Source organism: Heptranchias perlo, chromosome 28 (genome assembly GCF_035084215.1).
Source record: "Heptranchias perlo isolate sHepPer1 chromosome 28, sHepPer1.hap1, whole genome shotgun sequence".
In the NCBI taxonomy this organism is placed as follows: domain Eukaryota; kingdom Metazoa; phylum Chordata; class Chondrichthyes; order Hexanchiformes; family Hexanchidae; genus Heptranchias; species Heptranchias perlo.
The window spans coordinates 5233701-5254282 of NC_090352.1; the positions used below are offsets into that span (position 1 = coordinate 5233701).

General features: G+C 41.6%; 1 protein-coding gene across 4 annotated transcripts in view; it reads left to right on the forward strand.

The window, feature by feature from the left end:
* The window catches only part of LOC137344800 (E3 ubiquitin-protein ligase rififylin-like), a 79483-nt gene that overhangs the window by 50622 nt on the left and 8279 nt on the right, over positions 1 to 20582 (forward strand). For 3 of the 4 annotated variants that reach the window (XM_068007962.1, XM_068007964.1, XM_068007963.1), the window contains 2 exons: positions 17024 to 17434; positions 18361 to 18426. In XM_068007962.1, the coding sequence (XP_067864063.1) occupies positions 17024 to 17434; positions 18361 to 18426 (477 nt within the window). The remainder of the gene's footprint in view (positions 1 to 17023; positions 17435 to 18360; positions 18427 to 20582) is intronic. The other variant, XM_068007965.1, reaches the window with a different exon arrangement.

Genomic DNA, 20582 nt, shown 5'->3' on the forward strand with positions numbered 1-20582 from the left:
CCTAGTATGGCTAATCAACAGAGACTGAATGTTTGTTTGGGCCTTTTTGATCTTGATGAATCAGTGACATATAACACTGTCTTTTTACCCACTGAGCTATTGGGAGTCTGCTTAGCTTTTACTTAGAGGCTAATTGGCATATCACTAACTATTTTTGATGAGTTTAGTTCACATATCTTGGGAAAGAGCATGAAGCCGTCCAGAGGAGGTACTCTGGCTACTAGAACATTAGTTTTACAGTCCTCAGTTATGACACAGGATATCATCTTTTCCAAGATAAATAACAACTACAACAACAACTTGCATTTACATAGCGCCTTCAACATAGTAATGGTCTGGTTCAGCCTCAGACAGTGGCCAGAGAGAGGGATGGAGTCGGTGGGAACGGAATTTGTGGCGGGGACTGAAGACAATGGCTTCGGTCTACCCAACGTGTAGTTAGGAAATTTTTGCTTATCCAGTACTGGATGTCGGACAGGCAGTGTGACAAATCAGAGACCGTGGAGGGGTCAAGGTCGATGGTGGTGAGATAGAGCTGGGTGTTGTCAGCGTACATGTGGAATGTGACGTTGTGTTTCCGGATGATGTCGTCAAGGGGCAACATGTAGATGAGAAATAGGAGGGAGCCACAGATAGATCCTTGGGGGACTCCAGACATAACTGTGCAGGAGTGGGAAGAGAAGACATTGCAGGTGATTTTCTGGCTATGACTAGATTGATAAGAATGGAACCAGGCAAGCGCAATCCCACCCAGCTGGATGACGGAGGAGAGGTGTTGGAGGAGGATGGTGTGGTCAACCGTGTCAAAGGCTGCAGATAGGTCGAGAAGGATGAGGAGGGATAGTTTACCATGGTCACGGTCACATAGGATGTCATTTGTGACTTTGACAAGGGCAAAAATGACCCACATATGGACACTTGCACTCGCAATTTTCAGCGGTGGATGAGCCCTTACACCTCTTCAATTTACAGCTTTTTGTTTTTACATGGACTATCTCAGTTTACAACAAGTACAGTACCCTCCATTTTAAAAAAAAAACACATTTCAACAGATCCTAAGCAAATGACACAAGGACTCTACACCTTAAACCTAAGAACACAATCTGCTTTTACTTCCAAAACATTGTACTATTGTAACGATTTACCAGTTGAAAGAAAGAAAGAGACTTTCATTTATATAGCACCTTTTATGACCTCACGAAGTCCCAAAGTGCTTTGCAGCCAATTAAGTACTTGTGAAGTGTAGTCACTGTTGTAATGTAGGAAACGTGCACAGCAAGGTCCCACAATTAACAATGTGATGACCAGATAATCTGTTTTAGTGATGTTGGTTAAGGGATAAATATTGGCTAGGACACTGGGGAGAACTCCCCTTCTCTTCAAATAGTGCCATGGCATCTTTTGTGACCACCTGAGAGGCCAGATGGAGTCTTGGTTTAACATCTCATACAAAAGACAGCACCTCCGATAGTGCAGTGTTACTGCAGTGAAGCCTAGATTTTGAGTACAGCAAGATATGGCTGGTCACATCCCCGGATGCAAGAATTTGGTTTCCAAGTTATATCTGTTGTGATATGCAGACTAAAGGTATATATGATTGATTGATAGATAGATAATGGATTCAGTAACCACTTGTGGTTATATCATACTCTCATCTTATTCTTTAAACACTGTATACAGCACATGGGAAATAGTTCACATGCTCCCAAGGAAACTGATACCATTTTATAAGTAAAAATCAGTCTTCCAAAATATGGGTTTCAAAGAGCGTAACTCTGCTAGTTTAAAGAGAATTTGAATAAAACTCAACTCAAATTGCAGACTGGATTAACTGGTTTGATCACAAGACAAAGGGCACGCATTCTTTTGAAGGAAAACAAGATTGGTGGGTGTGCACCAACAAAATTTCAGTACCAATAAAACTCTTGTGGCAGACCAGTAGTTTCAACATGAATCTTAAATTGCTCCTGCAGTTTGATTCAGGCTCTTGAAACGGCAGCATAGAAGATAAGGAACACTTACTGGTTTTTGCTCAAGGTTTTAGGAGAATGAAATGCTTCTGTTTACTCCTAAGTACAGCAATATGAACCTTTCTGACAAACAAAGAAGAGTTCCATTCCTGTCTGCAACTAACTAATCTAGCAGTTGGGTGCTTTCGGGAGTAAAGTTGTTAAAAGTTAGGTAATCTACATTGGAGCGAACTGTTGCATCTTTGTATCCCTCTCCATCCACATCGCCCTTGACCCTCCCAATCCCACTTACTTCTGTGTTCGCCCCTGGAAAGAAACTCTTCCTCCAAGTCACTTACAACGGCATTTTCAAATTCCCAACTGTCTAGTCTTTGGCCCTCCATTCACCACGACGTTACTGCAGCTACCGATATGCTCAGTCGCACCCTCACCTCCGCCTTTGATGACCTTGTCCCCATTAAAACCATTACTCTCTCACCCTGGTACGGCCCTCATCTCTACTCCCTTAAGTCCAAGGGATGCAGACTTGATGGCGGACTACCAGTTTAACTATTCATCGCCTGCTCTGGCTGGGCCACATAAAGCACTATCGGGTCCTGCTTTCCTCTGCCAAAACTGCTCACTATTCCAGGATCATCCTGGAATGCAAAGATTAACCCCAGCTTCTCTTCACTACAAATCGTCTTAAACCCCTCTCCCATGCCTCCTGCACCCTCACCAATAACAGGTGCGAAGAGCTCATGGACTACTTGTCACTAAGATTGAGACCATCCGTTCAGCTGCCTCTGCCGCATCCCTCCTTTCCCCTGGCCCACCAAGCCAAACTTCTTCTACGGTTCCCCTCTGCCCTAACCCTGAATTGCATCTTTCTCTAGTTTCTCTCCTATCTCCCCTTATGCCCTCTCCGAGCTCATCTTGACCATGAGACCCACCTCCTGCTCCTTCAACCCTATTCCCACCAAACTGCTGACCACCCAACTTCCCTTCTCGGCCCCCATGTTAGCTGATATCATTAACGGTTCTCTCTCCTCAAGTACTGTCCCAATCCCTTTTAAATCTGCTATCATCAGCCCCCCCTCTTCAAAAACCCCATCCTTGACTCCTCTGTCCTTGCAAAATACCGTCCCATTTCCAACCTCCCTTTCCTTTCTCAAGACCTTGAACTAGTTGACGCCTCCCAAATCCATGCCCATCTTTGCCGCAATTTCATGTTTGAATCCCTCCAATTGGGTTTCCACCCTTGCCACTGTACTGAAAAGGCCCTTATCAAAGTCACAAATGACATCCTATGTGACTGTGACCGTGGTAAACCATCCCTCCTCATCCTTCTCGACCTGTCTGCAGCCTTTGACAGTTGACCACACCATCATCCTCCAACGCTTCTCCTCCATCATCCAGCTGGGTGGGACTGCGCTCGCCTGGTTCCATTCTTATCTATCCAGTCGTAGCCAGAGGCTACTCTTCCCGCTCCCACACTGTTGCCTCTGGAGTCCCCCAAGGATCTATTCTTGGCCCTCTCCTATTTCTCATCTACATGCTGCCCTTCGGCGACACCATCCGAAAACATGACGTCGTGTTCCACATGTACGTGATGACACCCACCACCACCTCCTTCAACCCCTCCACTGTCTGATTTGTCACACTGCTTGTCCAACATCCAGTACTAGATGAGCAAAAATTTCCTCACACTAAATGTTGAGAAGACTGAAGCCATTGTCTTCGATCCCTGCCACAAACACCGTTCCCTAGCCACCGACTTCATCCGTCTCCCTGGCCCCCTGTACGAGACCGTTCACAACCGTGGCGTCCTATTTGACCTTGAGACGAGATTCCGACCACATATCTGCTCCATCACCAAGATCGCCTTTTTCCACCTCCGTTACATCGCCCGACTGTGCCACTGCCTCAGCTCATCTGTTGCTGAAACCCTCATCCATGCTTTTGTACCTCTAGACTTGATTATTCCAGTGCTCTCCTGGCCGGCCTTCCACCCTGCATAAACTTGAGCTGATCCAAAACTCTGCTGCCCATATCCTAACTCGCACCAAGTCCCGTTCACCCATCGCTGACCTACATTGGCTCCCGGTCTGGGAACGCCTCAATTTTAAAATTCTCATCCTTGTTTTCAAATCCCTCTGTGGCCTCGCCCCCCCTCTATCTCAGTAACCTCCCCGGTCCTACAACATTCTGAGATCTCTTCACTCCTCCAATTCTGACCTGTTGCGCATCCCCGATTTTAATCACTCCACCATGGGCAGCTGTGCCTTCAACTGCCTTGGCTCTAAGCTCTAGAATTCCCTCCTTAAATCTCTCCGCGCCTCTCCCTCTCTTTCCCCCTTTAAGACGCTCCTTAAAACCTGCCTGTTTGACCAAGCTTTTGGTCACCTGTCCTAATATCTCCTTTTGTGGCTCGATGTCAAATTTTGTTCGATAATGCTCCTGTGAAGTGCCTTGGCAAGTTTTACTACGTTAAAGGTGCTATATATATATGCAAGTTTTGTTGTTCTGCCTATAGCAAGATGGGTTTTTGCCCCACTTTGCTTTATTTGAGTGTTGAGGGAAATATTGTAACGTAACTTACTGCATCGTCTGTTGTGCAGCATTTTATGATCAAGGTCACTCTGCTTTAGGCAGTCTCTGCTCTAATTAGTGCAATGTTATAATAAGTAGCCAGTTGAAGATGTTGTCAGTGAATTAGTTGGAGTGGGGGAGAATCTTCAGCTGCACGTTAGTGTACAGTGCAGGATCAAAAACATTTTGGAATGAGATGAATGCAATCTTTCTTTAAAAGACTTCATCTTTAATTAAATATGTAAATATATATGATTGAATTTCACATTCAGTTTGAGGGAGAGAAGAGTAAGTCTAAGACTAGTATTTTAAACTTAAATAAGGGCAATTATGAGGGCATGAAGACAAGAGCTGGCTACAGTGAACTGGGAACTTAGGTTAAGGGATATGTCAGTAGAGATGCAGTGGCAGAGATTTAATGAGATGTTTCATAACACTCAGCAAAGATACATTCCAGTGAGAAAGAAAGACTCTAGGGGAAGGATGTGGCTAACTAAGGAAGTTAAAGATAGTATCAAATTGAAAGAAAAGCATACAATTCCTCGAAGATTAGTGGCAGGTTGGAAGATTGGACAGAATATAAAAAACAGCAAAGAATGACTAAGAATAATAAGGAGGGAGAAATTAGAGTACGAGAGAAAGCTAGCTAGAAATATAAAAACAGATAGTAAGAGTTTCTACAGGTATTTAAAAAGGAAGAGTAAGTAAAGTGAGCGTTGGTCCTCTAGAGAGAGAGTCTGGGGAACTAATAATGGAGAATAAGGAAATGGCGGATGAATTGAACAGATATTTTGCGTCCGTCTTCACTGTAGAGATACAAATAACATGCTAGAAGTAATTGTCAATCAAGAGGTGAAAGGGAGGGAGGAACTTAAAACATTTACAATCACCAGGGAAAGGGTTCTGAAAAATATATTAGAACTAAAAGCTGACAAGTCCCCAGGTCTTAACGGACTTCATCCTAGGGTCTTAAAAGAAGTGGCTGCAGAGATAGTAGATGCATTGGTATTAATTTTCCAAAATTCCCTAGATTCTGGAAGGGTCCCATCAGATTGAAAAATAGCAAATGTAACTCCTCTATTCAAGAAAGGAGGGAGACAGAAAGCAGGAAACTAGAGGCCTGTTAGCTTAACATCTGTCATAGGGAAAATGCTAGAATCTATTATCAAGGAGGTTATAGCAGGGCACTTAGAAAATCTCAATGCAATCGGGCAGAGTCAACACGGCTTTGTGAAAGGGAAATCATGTTTGACTAATTTATTAGAGTTCTTTGAGGAAGTAACAAGCAACATGGATAAAGGGGATCCTGTGGATGTGGTGTACTTGGATTTCCAGAAGGCTTTTGACAAGGTGCCACATCAAAGGCTACTACACAAAATAAAAGCTCATGGTGTAGGGGGTAGCATATTACCATGGATAAAGGATTGGTTAGCTAACAGGAGAGAGAGAGTAGGCATAAATGGGTCATTTTCAGGTTGGCAAGGTGTAACGAGTGGAGTACCACAGGGATCGGAGCTTGGGCCTCAACTATTTACAATCTATATCAATAACTTGGATAAAGGGACCGAATGTATGGTTGCTAAATTTGCTGATGACACAAAGGTAGGTAGGAAAGTAAGTTGTGAAGAGGACATGAGGAGTCTGCAAAGGGATATAGATAGGTTAAGTGAGTGGGCAAAAATTTGGCAGATGGAGTATAATGTGGGAAAATGTGACCTTGTCCACTTTGGCAGGAGGAATAGAAAAGCAGTATATTTAAATGGAGAGAGATTGTAGAACTGAGATACAGAGGGATCTGGGTGTCCTAATACATGAATCACAATAAGTTAGTATGCAGATACAGCAAGTGATTAGGAAGGCAAATGGAATGTTGTCATTCATTGCAAGGGGAATGGGATATAAAAGTAGAGATGTTTTGCTACACTTGTACAGGGCATTGGTGAGACCACATCTAGAATACTGTGTGCAGATCTGGTCTCCTTATTTAAGAAAGGACATAATTGCTTTGGAGGCAGTTCAAAGAAGGGTCACTCGACTGATTCCTGGGATGAGGGGGTTATCTTATGAGGAAAGGTTGGACAAGTTGGGCCTGTATACACTGGAGTTTAGAAGAATGAGAGGTTGAAATATATAAGATCCTGAGGGGACTAGAAGGGGTAGATGCTGAGAGGATGTTTCCCCTTGTGGGAAAGACTAGAACTAGGGGCCACAGTTTAAAAATAAGGGGTCTCCCATTTAAGACGGAGATGAGGAGAAATTTACTGATCTTTGAAGCCATTTTCAGCATCATTACAAAAGATTTAAATGACATTTAAGTATACCGCTGTCGCCAGTAAACCATTTTTAATACATTTGAAGTGCATGAAGAAATAAGTAAGGAAAATGGGACAGGAGGGCTGTAAATACAGGAGCTGTATCTGAGGAGAGGAGGATACCCTAATCAATAAAAAAATTGTCTGAGTTGTAGACTGGTTAGTACAATATAGACGGTGGGGGAAGTTGTGCAGTGTTTATCTCGTGTGTGGATGCCATAAAGAAACAGTCAGCATAGTTTCAGATACAGTCAGTCATACCTCACAAGTCCATTGGAATTCCTGGTGGTGACACCTCTTCAATGAATATAATTTAATGGGACTTCCAGCAGGTATTTGAAAAAGGTAAGCATGTGAGGCTTTTAGAGAAGATGAAGGCTCCTGGAGTTAATGGCAAATTAACTAGCTGAGCTGTAAATTTGACAATATAAATTCAGTACTGCTAAATGGAAAAGGCTTTGTCCAGGGTGTAGGACATAAGTGGTATATCTTACAAATAAGTGGAATTTGTAAAAGGGATCTGGTCTGTGACCCCTGCCATTTAACCTGATAGAAGAATCGTTGCCTATCATTTATCAATATTGGGTGAATTTATTCAGAGCTTGACTGTTATTTGGGCTGCAGGCCAGAAACCTGGTTTTAAGTGTACTTGGCAAAGGTAATTAATTAAGAGGCTGCAGGCACACAGGCTCCAATATTTTCTGTTCCTGGAGAGTTTCTCTATATTCCACATGACTGCCTTTATTTTAAAAGAAAAAAATAGTAAGATCAGTGAAGAGGCTCTGTTTCTGGTACTTTCCGTTTCTGGCTTGTTTCTCTTCACTTTACAATCCTCTGGATCTGTATCTCTTCCCTCCACCCCCGCCCCCCCCCCCCCCCAATAGGATAATTTATATGGAGGGAGAGGTTTGGGGAGGGCAATTAATTCAGAGGAGAGAGGGCAAGGGGAACTGAAATGGAGACTGAAATTACTGAAGATGAGGAATCGTTCAATGCATGGAAAATATCTTGGTGAGAAACTCAGGTGGATTGGTAGAAAATGAGCAAGTTAAGAAAGACGAGTGATGGAAAAAAGGTTGGTGTTCAAAGGAGCAGAAAGTAGGGGAGGCGCAAGGTGTGATTTAATGATGAGGGCTACAGTACTAGCAAGGCGGTTTGGAGGGCAGGTGATGGAAAATTTAGCCAGGCGGGATGATTCAGTAAAGGGCAAGGTGTTACCATCCATGAGCGAATTTTCAGTCAAAGCCAGGATGTCAATGCAGTCATTCACAATAAGGTGGCAAGAACTGTTTGCGAGTGAACAGATATTTTGGAGGGAAGAGCGGCAATGTCACTTTTGATCCTTTGGCAGTGACAAGGAGGTGATGATCAATGGAGTGAGCGGGATGGGAAGGAGGTTACGATGGTTATCCCCCAGTATGCGCTGGGCAGGAAGATCGGTGAAGGAGAGGAGATTGGGGAATTTGGAGTTGCTGCTTGTAAGGAGGCAGTGACTGGTGCCTTGATGGGCCCTTTGAATAATGCCAAGAGCGGTACAGAGCCACAGCTAACTGTGTGGACCCAGAAGGAAAAACCATTTGAGGAACTAGATGACAGGGTGGGTTCATGAATACAGCATCACAAAGATGAACTGCAGGAAGAGCTAATGAAGCAGAATGGAACAATGAACAGTGTCGAAGGTAGCACGGAGTTGCAGGAGGGCGAGGAGGAGCAGGCAGCTACAGTCACAGTCAAACTGGTTGTCAGTGTCTTTGACAGTGGCCCTGTCTGCTGTGGAGATGACCAGAACTGGATTAGAAAAATTCAAACGAGTGAGGTTAGAACAACATACAAAGGTGAGGGGTAGGTCTTGTCTGGCTAATCTATTTGAATCTTTTTGAGGAAGTCACTAGCGTGGTGGATAGGAGAGTGTCTGTATGGATATGGCAGTAGTTAGAGTAAATAGGTGAGATGAATGGGACTGTTTGAGAGTCAGAAGCCTAAGACGACAGAGAATGCTGCAAAGGGACAGCTGTGGTGGAGTAAGAGATCGCCATGGGAATGGTGCAATTCCTCAGGGAGGAGAGTGAGAGGTAGGGAACAGGAAGAGAAGGAACAAGTAACTGGGTAGGGCACGAGGTGAAACAGAGATGTGCCCCCAGAAATGTACTTCTGTATCTCTTCCTCAACCCCTTTCTTAGTAGGAAATGGCTTTTTTTTGGGCAATGGAAGAGGAATCTTGGTATTTTGTGAACTAGTTCTGGAAAAACACTTTTTAATCAAAAATTTACAACCTAGCATTATGATGTTAAGATGTGGGTTTATATAATGCCTTACTGTGTCTCAGAAATGTCTCACAGTGCTTCATAATGAATTTATTTGAAATACAGACAGCTATGTAGACAAATGTAGCAATTGTTTTGTGTACAGTAAGATACCACCAAAATAATGTGGTTAACCAATTAATTTGCTTTTGATGTTGGTTGAGGCAGGAATGTTGATTGTGGAATGTTGACCTGGAATACTTGAATAGGGAAACAGGGCTTTGATTTAACATCACATCCGAGGGATAGTACCTCTGACAATGCAGCAGTCGCTCAGTACTGCACTGGAGATACCTAGATGATGTGACGTAGGGCTTCCGATTCAGGTTGGCGTCTAACTGAACCAGGCGTACTCTTGGTTGTTTCATTGAGAATGGTGAGCAATCAACTGGCTTTTGTGTTGTTAATTTCAAACCCACCGTCAATCTGAAAGCAAAACAATGGGCCAGAAATCGCTCCTGAAATAACAGAGGAGCTCAACAGCGCTCTCTGTTTTTAGTGGTGAATTGAAGGAGCAAGTTCCCACGTTTGCACATGCGCAGTGAAATACAGAAATAGTGAACTTGCTCCTCGTGGCGATATGACAGCTTCGAATTAAAGCGCTATTGCACACTGCAATCAGTGGAATCATTGAAAAAGTGCCAACTTACTTATCTGCCCAGCTGGAAAGTAATTAATTATGCCACCAAGCAGGTACGCTTAAAAATACCAGGTCTAAACTAAGTTTTAAAAGTGCGGTTAGTCTTAATAACTGCCAAATAACTAAAAATTAACTTCTCAAAAATGTGGAGTCTCATATTACTCCTTTTGTTTTAATAGTTTTTGGTCATTAAAAAAAATTAAGAACTTTTCTCTTCTGTCTCTTTAATTTAACTCTCTTTCTTTGGCTTTTTATTTAAAAAAAAGTAAAATTTTTATTTACACTGATATCCAGAATATTAAGTTTAAATGAATGAAGTCTGCTTGCCTCCTTGAACAATGCAGTCTGAATGTAGTATGTTGAGGAACCAACTAGGGAACAGGCTATTTTAGATTTAGTATTGTGCAATGAGAAAGGGTTAATTAATAATGTTGTAAAGGAGCCCTTAGGGAAGAGTGACCATAATATGATAGAATTCTTCATTAAGTTTGACAGTGATGTAGTTCAATCCGAAACTAGGGTCTTAAATCTAAATAAAGGAAACTACGAAGGTATGAGGCGCAAGTTGGCTGTAGTTGATTGGGGAACTACATTAAAAGGTATCACGGTAGACAGGCAATGGCTAGCATTTAAAGAATTAGTACATAATTTGCAACAAATATATAATCCTTTAAGGCACAAAAAACCAACAGGAAAAGTGGTCCAACTGTGGCTAACGAGAAATTAAAGATAGCATTAAATCAAAGAAAGAGGCATATAAAGATGCCAGAAAAAGCAGTAAGCCTGAGGACTGGGGGCATTTTAGAATTCAGCAGAGGAGGACCAAGAAATTGATCAAGAAAGGGAAAATAGAATATGAGAGTAAACTAGCAAGAAACATAAAAACGGACTGTAAAAGCTTCTATAGGTATGTGAAAAGGAAAAGACTGGCGAAGGCAAATGTGGGTCCCTTACAGAGAGAGATGGGAAGAATTTATAATGGGGAATAAGGAAATGGCAGAGAAATTAAACAAATACTTTGTGTTTGTCTTCACGGAAGAAGACACAAAAAACCTCCCAGAAATACTAGAGAACCAAGGGTCTGGCGAGAATGAGGACCTGAAGGAAATTAGTATTAGTAAAAAGATAGTACTAGAGAAATTAATGGAACTGAAAGTCGATAATTCCCAAGGACCTGATGGTATACATCCCAGGGTTTTGAAAGAGGTGAATGTAGAGATTGTGGATGCATTGGTTGTCATCTTCCAGAGTTGTATAGATTCTGGAATGGTTCCTGCAGATTGGGGAGGGTAGCAAATGTAACCCCACTATTTAAGAAAGGAGGGAGAGAGAAAACAGGGAACTACAGACCTGTTAGCCTGACATCAGTAATAGGGAAAATGCTAGAATCTATTATAAAGGATGTGATAACAGGGCACTTAGAAAATAATAATAGGATTTGGCAGAGTCAACATAGATTTATGAAAGAGAAATCATGTTTGACAAACCTATCGGAGTTCTTTGAGGATGTAACTAGTAGAATAGATAAGGGGGAACTAGTGGTTGTGGTGTATTTGGATTTTCAGAAGACTTTCGATAAGGTCCCACACAGGAGGTTGGTGAACAAGTTAAAGCACAAGGAATTGGGGGTAATATACTGGCATGGATTGAGAATTGGTTAACAGACAGAAAACAGAGAATAGGAATAAACGGGTCTTTTTCAGGTTGGCAGACTGTGACTATTGGGATATCGCGGGGACCAAATGTAATATTTCCAAGTTTGCTGATTACACAAAACTGGGTGGGAATGTGAGTTATGAGGAGGATGCAAAGAAGCTTTAAGGAGATATAGACAGGCTAAGTGAGTGGGCAAGAACATGGCAGACGGAATAAAATGTGAAGTTATCCACTTTGGTAGGAAAAACAGAAATGCAGAGTGTTTGTTAAATGGTGAGAGATTGGGAAATGTTGATGTTCATAGGGACCTGGCTGTCCTTGTACGAGTCATTGAAAGCTAACATGCAGGCGCAGCAAGCAGTTAGGAAGGCAAATGGTATGTTGGCCTTTATTATAAGAGGATTTGAGTACAGGAGTAAAGATGTCTGACTGCAATTATATAGGGACTTGGTGAGACCGCACCTGGAGTATTGTGTACACTTTTGGTCTCCTTACCTAAGAGAGGATATACTTGCCATAGAGGGCGTGCAATGAAGGTTCACCAAACTGATTCCTGGGATGGCGGGATTGTCGTATGAGGAGAGATTGAGTAGACTAGGCCTGTATTCGCTAGAGTTTAGAAGAATGAGAGGTGATCTCTTTGAAACATACAAAATTCTTACAGGGCTCGACAGGATAGATGCAAGGAGGAAGTTTCCTCTGGCTGGGGAATCTACAAACGGGTCACAGTCTCAGAATAAAGGGGTAGGCCATTTAGGACTGAGATGAGGAGAAATTTCTTCACTCAGAGGGTGGTGAATCTTTGGAATTCTCTACCCCAGAGGGCTGTGGATGCTCAGTCGTTGAGTATATTCAAAACAGCGATCGATAGATTTCTAGATATTAAAGGGATCAAGAGATATGGGAATAGTGCAGGAAAATGGTGTTGAGGTAGAAGATCAGCCATGATCTTGATAAATGGCGGAGCAGACTCGAGGGGCCGGATGGCCTACTCCTGCTCCTATTTCTTATGTTATGAATCTGTGGGCGTGACTTCTCTTCCTGACAGATTTTGTGGGCGTGTCTTCTCCTAACAGACGTTTCCAGCCGCACGGCAACTGTCGCTGCTCAGAGGCTAGGTTGATAGTACACATTTTGTTTAAAGTTCAAATTCAAGCAGTTGGACGCCACAGACCCTGCAGTAAGTATTTTCATTAAATTTGCAGGAGCTGCGGTGAGCGTTCCCTCGCCGCTCTGCATGACTTCTGGCATTATGTTCAGTGCAAAATACTCTTCTTTCTGAACCATGCACACATCCTACAATACTAGATTTTAAGCATAATTCCAACTCTTAAAAAGAATCCTTCTTCAAACTCTTAATCTATGAAGGACGGCAGACTGACTTTCCATGGAGGTGGGACATTCTATTTGTGTCTGGCAGAAGGATCCTCGGGGAGCACCTCCAACAAGTGCCAAAGATACTCCACGCTAGGCATATTGAAGCCCAACTAAGAGCCATATCCACTCAGCACGGTTTACTTTTGAAGGAAAAATGTAGCTTAGGGATTGACTTTACATATCAGCCATGCAGGAATCTGAGGTCCTTAATAGATGTGGCCTCTGAGGATCCTCATAAAATATTAGTCTGCCGCATTTAATGCAGAAGGGGATTAGTGCTATGAGCATTCAAGGGGAGGTACTTTCAATGTGAAATACTTTTATGTGCAGTAATCTCCCTTTTAGATATTTGTCACGAGTAGTATCTAATTTCAGTAAACTCAATTTCACAGGTTTGTAGATTTCACTGTTTGGATCTGTGTAGGACAATATGTCAACGGCATAGTTCCACAGAATCTCGCTCAACCCCTATAAGGAAGGGATATGTAGGTTTCCCTTGACTAATGGCTAACTGAGTGGCAAGTTCTCTCGTAGCCGTACCATATCATTCCGTGACTAACATTCCTCTTGTGGAAATGCATACAGTGGCAATTCATCTTTATATTTCTTCCAAACATTTAGGGATAGAATTTCTGCGCAAATTCCCTGATCTCCCACCATAATTTCAGCGGAAACCCCGGAGAAATGTCGGCAATGACTGTTTGTTTGTTTATACCTTTTTCTCTGAGGTGGGAGATCGGGAACACCCCCATGAAAATTATTGGTATTTATTTCTTCTAAACATTCTATTTGGATGGACAGAATAGAGTAAATAAACGAATCCTATCTGCAGCCTTGGTTGCTTGCAATTTGCCCCTGTACTTTTTTTCATAGGTTTGAGAGTTTCTCAGTTCAGTTGACAATGTTCCAGAATATTTGTTTAATGATGACCTAAACTGAAGGCGAGGAATGTACCTCAAAGTGGTAGTTGGTTTTATAGAGAGAGGGTCTTCTGTGTACATTGAAATGCTGTTTAACTATCCTTGAGTGGGTAGAATTGCCTTTTACTGCTTGGTTGTTAACAAATTCTGGTAAGGATTTCTGTGGCTGTATATGGGGCATGGGGAAGAGGAAGGAGAGTTAACATAAGAGGGAGAAAAATACATTTTCTTTAATGCATGTATTTTCATAAGAGGAAATGTAGGTTAGAGAGAATGATATGGTAAGGCTAGAATATGTACTCTTAATATATATAATAAAATCCAGCAGTAGTAGGATCAGCACTTAAAATTCTTGGCTGCAAAATATTCTAGAGTACAGTTGATTAGAAGGCTCTTATTACTTGATGCAACACTCAAGACATGGTACAAAGTTTCTATGATAACTCCACAGTCCTGCAGACCAACCATGATTGCACTTCAAAAATAATTCATTGGCTGCAAAGCACTTTGGGATGTCTTGACGTGAAAGGCGCTGTACAACTGCAAGTTCTATCTTTAGTTAATTGGAACAAGTACTCTTAAAATTACTTTGTAGACAAGAATTTTAAGTGACCACACAGGCTCACAAAGTAGGGTCTAGCAAGTGAGCTGATTTGCAAAGTGCAAAATTCTGCTGCTACGGAGTTTTTTTTTACTATGAGCAGTGCTCAGGAAATTAGCCCATCTGCTTTTCTTGACTCTAAAAAAGCTTGTGCAGGTGCTTAATACTTCAGCTTCTGCTCTGGAGCAGCATGGTTTTATGCCACTGACTCAGACAGGGGGAATATTTTGATGGTCCCAAAACAGAATTTCTGTGGGGTCACATAGTGGGTCTAAGGGAGTGGCTGGGAGGCAGAGTCCACCCAAAAGGTCATGATATGGAATGGAATTGAATGGCTAGTGTTGTTTTTATAGCACTTTTTCTTTAGATATGTATGTAGGGCTGGCTGTAGACAAGACCAAGTCAATGGACAGCTGTCATGGTAGATATGTTTCTGATTTTGGAATCCACTCCTTGCTGTCCATGTGACTGTATAGTCCATGATAGCTACAGTTAGCAGCACTGGAAGCACTTTACAAGTCTGTTTTTACATACACACAACTTTTATTATTAATATGGATAGATTGTTCACAAATGCATGCCTGCAGCCTCTTAATTAATTGCCTTTGCCAACTACACTTAAAACCAGGGTTCTAACCTGCAGCCCGGAAAGCAGTCAAACTCGGGTAAACATTGGATGAGTTTATTCAAACAGCTGCTAGATTGGTGCTCTCGAAAGTACACTGCTTCACCTTACCAACAAGATAATATATTGTACATTACATAGCATAATACTTCTGTCCCTATGAGACAGTGTAACATCTCACTTACCATGAGCAATGCTACAGAAGATCTGCTAGTAGTGCATCAAAAGCAACATATTTGTACACACAGACATCACACTGCAGATGTCACACTTTGTTATAGATGCAAAACAATCTTAAAATGCTGGGTGTTCTGACCTACATTTCTAATCTCCAGCCTGAAACAGATAAGTGAGTGCATCCCAGTTTGCAAAGATGTCTAAAAAACAATTGAACTCTAAATGACCCGAACATCTATTTACCTAATTAGATTATGAACAATGACGGACAGGAAAGACCCTCTGGTCTATTCAGACTGTCCCATACAATAGTAATACCTTGTGTAATACAATATATACACTCCCCAACCCACACCATGTGATCTCATGGGAGAGACAAAAAACAGATTTAAAAACGCAGGCCAATTTGGGGGTAAAAATCTGGGAAATTCCCCTCTCCCCCTTTGCAATTGAAACTAGTCCAGGAGATCACTCTGGCCCTGATAATTCTATGCATTACATTATCTACGTTTTGTAAGAGGTGATCTCCACCCCAGTCAGAAACAGGTCCAGCTCTTGCTTGAAGGAATTCAGCAAATCGGCATCCACCGCACGAGCCGGCAGCCTATTCCAGAGGTCCACTATTCGCTGGAAAAAGAACCTCCTGACATCTAACCTAGAACTGGCCTTGTACAACTTAGGGAGGAACAGGGGTCACAATTTTAACACATTTATTTGGAGCAAACTGTCAACTGGAACACAATCAATTCCTTTCACTATCTTCTAAATCTCAATCAGATCACCCCTAGGTCTATGCTTCTCTAAAGTGTAGAGTCCCAGCTCTTTCAGCCTATCTTGATAACTAAGATGCTTTAAGATGGGAATTAACCTAGTGGTCCTCCTCTGCACTCTTTCCAAAGCCTTAATATCACCCATCATGTGAGGAGACCAAACCTGGACACAGTATTCCAACTGAGGCCTGACCAAGGTCTTGTACAAGGACAAAATAGTATGTTTTGCCCAAGTCAATTTTCCTATAAATGCACCCCAACACCCTATTTGCTCTAGCTATCGCTTCACAGCATTGCTCATGAACTTTCAGGGATCCATGCACGAGAACACCCAGATCTTTCTTTCCCCACCTACTTTAATGCTTTTTCCTGAAGGGTGTATGTATATTGAGCATTTGTCCTGCTCACATGAATAACACTGCACTTTTCCAAAATTAATATCATTTGCCAGTCACGAGCCCAACACATCAAGATCCGCCTGAAGCAGTCGAGCATCGTCTACAGTCCTGACACTCGCACAAATCTTGGTATCATCTGCAAATTTGCAGATCATGCCCAACACCTACATTTGGATCATTAATAAAAATAGTAAACACAGATCCCTGCGGGACAGCACTGGTGACCCGTCTCCAAACGGATCCAAATCCATCTTTAACTACTTTCTGCCTACATCCTTCCATCCAGATCTTAATCCAGCTCAATATATTACCACTAATACCAGAGGCTTCGATCATGTAGAGAAGCCTCTTGTGGGGTACCTTGTCAAACACTTTTTGAAAGTCTAAGTAGACTTGTTGCTGTAAAGGGACACAGCTGTGCAGCAGAATAATACATTGTGCATTACATGGTATAATACTGCTATCCTTATAAAACAGCATTAGCATATCACCTGATTTACTGTGAGCGAGCCCATGGAAGATTGACTGTTAAGTTTGATATATAGAAGAATTGTGAGAAATGCTGGTTTAATGCTTGTTTAAGAAATTCCTTAATCTAGGAGGAAAAAAAAGTTGATCACAATGAGTCAAGCAGAAATTCTGCATTAATTTGATTACAAAGTTGAATGATGCACAGTGCCATTAACACTTCCTCTCTCTGTAGCATGTATGTGTGGATTGTAAGAAGAATTTCTGTACAGCCTGTTCAGTCCAACCTGAGAACAGTCCTAAAATGTGCCACACTTGCCAGAGATTCCGTGCCACTGACTTCCAGCGAGAAGAGCTGATGAAACTAAAAGTGAAAGACTTGCGTGACTACCTCCAACTACATGAAATTTCAATGGAGATGTGCAGTGAGAAATCGGACCTCGTAGACCTGGTACTGGGACAGCAACCTCAGTCTGCTCCAACCAATCACGTGCACATTCCTGTTTATAGGGTGGACATGTCTGAGCAGCAGTCCTTCATACCAAATATACACACAGGGACAACGGCATCTACCTCACATGATGCTCCGCCACCATATGGAGCAACCAGCCCAAGTAACACAGGACAGCCTCCGGAAACAAACCTGGTAGATATGTGTATATATCATTTATAAATCTATGAAAACTGCATATTAGTCATACAAGATGTTTTTTAAAAAAGTTCAGTGTGGGTCTGTGATGTTGAACTTGTTATTTTGTATCAATGGTAGGGGGAAGAAAAGAGCATTAAGTCCCATTGGTCACTTGACTTTGTCTTGTAAAGTAATCATTATTTTAAAGTTGCTGTTAACCCCTCAGTAATAAAGCTAGTCGTGACATTTGAGTAGCTTTTAATGTATTCTAAGTGTCGCAGTGTATGAGATGCAAACAAGCAACACTGATCAGCCAGCAAGATGAGGGTTTCTCTGAATCTGATAGAAGTCTGAGGGTCAAGATTGCTGCAATACATGTTTATCCAGCGGAGACATCTACAGTTTGACACACTCAAATTCTCATTGCAATAAAACATTACCTACAACCCATTAAATGCAACACAGAACTGAGTAATGAAGACATATGCTCAAAAGTGGATTTTGTTCATATCAAATTGACTAATTTCACAAAGTTTATAGTTGCAAAGAGGCAAAGAGGAAATGAGTCATGTCTATGTATTAATTCTGGGTCAGGCTTTTAATACAGAAATTAAGATAATCTTCCATTTAATAAAATAACAGCTAGTAGTAATGTCTATTTGGTTCACTGGGAAACCCTTAAAGCAGTCTACTCAAACGGTATGAGTTAAGTAGTTACCTACACATCATAGGCAATGGTTTGTATTGTTTCTTGCTAATTGAAAAATACTGGACTAGCAGTGAACTCTAATCACAAATGATATATTGGCCACTTATATAATCTTTCAGTAGTCATGAGCTTTAATCCTAAGCAATTTAGTTTACATTTTCTTGACCTTGTGATCTGAATATGATGCAGTTTTAAATTACGGAGTTAATTTCTCTTGTCTATACATACACAGGTGAATGCAGAAATGACGGAAGAAAGTCAGAATGAGTCTGTGGCACAAATAGAGGATGAGACCGAGGTGTGTTGCATTTTTACCCCTGGTGTCACAATGTAGTGTTCTCGTTTCTGGAATTCTATAAATTACACTGGTGAAAAACAGCAGATTTGCGTTCAGCAATGTGCCAAGTGTGCTATGTTGACCATATTTTTGGTCAAAAGTATTTTTTTTTAATTGAGTGAGGTCCATTATACTCAGTCCCACAGACCAGTTCTTTCGAGCATAATTTTAGTGGTATTACAAAATGGCTAACCCTTACACATGGGCAACTCTGGCCATGGGTAATTGGAATTTTCCAATCATAGAAAATTTACGGCACAGAAGGAGGCCATTCAGCCCATCGTATCCGCACCGGCCGAAAATGAACCACCCAGCCTAATCCCACTTTCCAACTCTTGGTCCGTAGCCTTGTAGGTCATTTTCTAACATTTTTAGCTCACATACTAAAATGATCCTAATATAGTAATAAAGCTTCTACTTTGTTGGTAGTAGTTTTATTAGTGTAATAACCTTATACAACTAAATCATTTTATTTGTGCTTGCTCTGTGTATCCTTATTCTCTAATTTCTCATTTTTACCAAGTCTCTTTATTTTAGCTTTACTTTTATCTAATATAGCTTTAGTTTCCTTTTTTAAAAACTTCTACATACCTATTTACGTCAGTCTGCTGGGTCCCACTTTTAGAGGTGGAAGCACGTTTTTAAATAAAAATGGCCGTTGGCTAAAACCTAGCTGCAGAGGTCAATTTTTAGCCTCTATAGGTATTGAGCTCTGAGGTTTGACATGGTTGCATCATGAGACGTAATCGGATCAATTTTTGATGTGGTTTTTGTACATCAAGATGAAGAGCCCTACCACAGCTTAAGTTAGCTCATCCATATTGCCAGTGGACCTGAATGAGAACTCATCCAGGGGTTCTGCTACTTATTTAGTGGTCATGGCTACCTATTTTGGAGGTTGACCACTCTGTTCACACAAACGTTCATCATGTTGTTTAGGGGAGTCAATCGATCTTGCAAATTTTTCTGTAACTGCTTGTTAACATGACCATCACAGTTTAGAGCACTAATGTTAATTAATCCTTAAATGCCATGTGACAATTCAGGCTTTTTAAATATTGTTTCCTTTCAGTAGTTGCTCTAGACTGCCCTTAAACAATCCGTACCCTTTGTGATCTAGGTGTGTATGTCTTGGGTTGCAGAGCCTGGGATCAGTAATCCTATTTTGCAGTAATAGTGTGTGCATTGTAATTTATTTAGAATTCCCACGATGTTTCCTATTGATTGTAAACTTGAGCTCATCCAAAACTCTGCTGCCCATATCCTAACTCGCACCAAGTCCCATTCATCCATCATCCATCATCCCTTTGCTCGCTGCACTACATTGGCTTCCGATCTGGCAACACCTCCCCTCCGAGATCTCTGCGCTCCTCCAGAGATCTGGCCTCTGTATTCCTGATTTTCATTGCTCCACCATTGGTGTCCGTGCCTTCAGCTTCCTGGGCCCTAAGCTCTGTAATTCCCTCCCTAAACCCCTCTGGCTCTCTACCTCTCTGTTAATTGTATCCATATGATTTATATCAATTAGTGTTAATTGTATTCAGGTGGTGCGTATCAATTGGGGACTCTTGCATCCATTTGTATGAGAGCTTATGTAGGGTGTAGTGTGGATAATGTAGATCTCTGTGAATAAAGGCTTGGAAGCAACTGAAGATCAGGCTTTATTCTATCCTTCACCACCTGGCTTTCCAGTTTATTACACTCTCCTCCTTTAAGTCTCTCCTTAAACCTATTTCTTTGACTAGGCTTTTGGTCACCAGTCCTCATATCTCCTTATGTGGCTCGGTGTTAAATTTTGTCTGATAACGCTCCTGTGAAGCACCTTAGGACATTCTTACTACGTTAAAGGCGCTATATAAGTGCAAGTTGTTGATTTAAAATCAGAAATATCAAACTAAGGGCCACTGTTATAGGTTACAATCACTATGGTTTTTATTTATACGTAAATCATGTATGCTGCCAAGCTCCTAAGCTTTTGTATACATGTAGTTCATTAAAGCATCAGTTGACTGTGGTTGCGATTTTCATTCTGTAGAGAAGTTTTCAGTCTCCATGACACACGCTGATAAGCTCTGAGATGCACACGACACAACCTACTGAGTTCTTCCTCTGACACG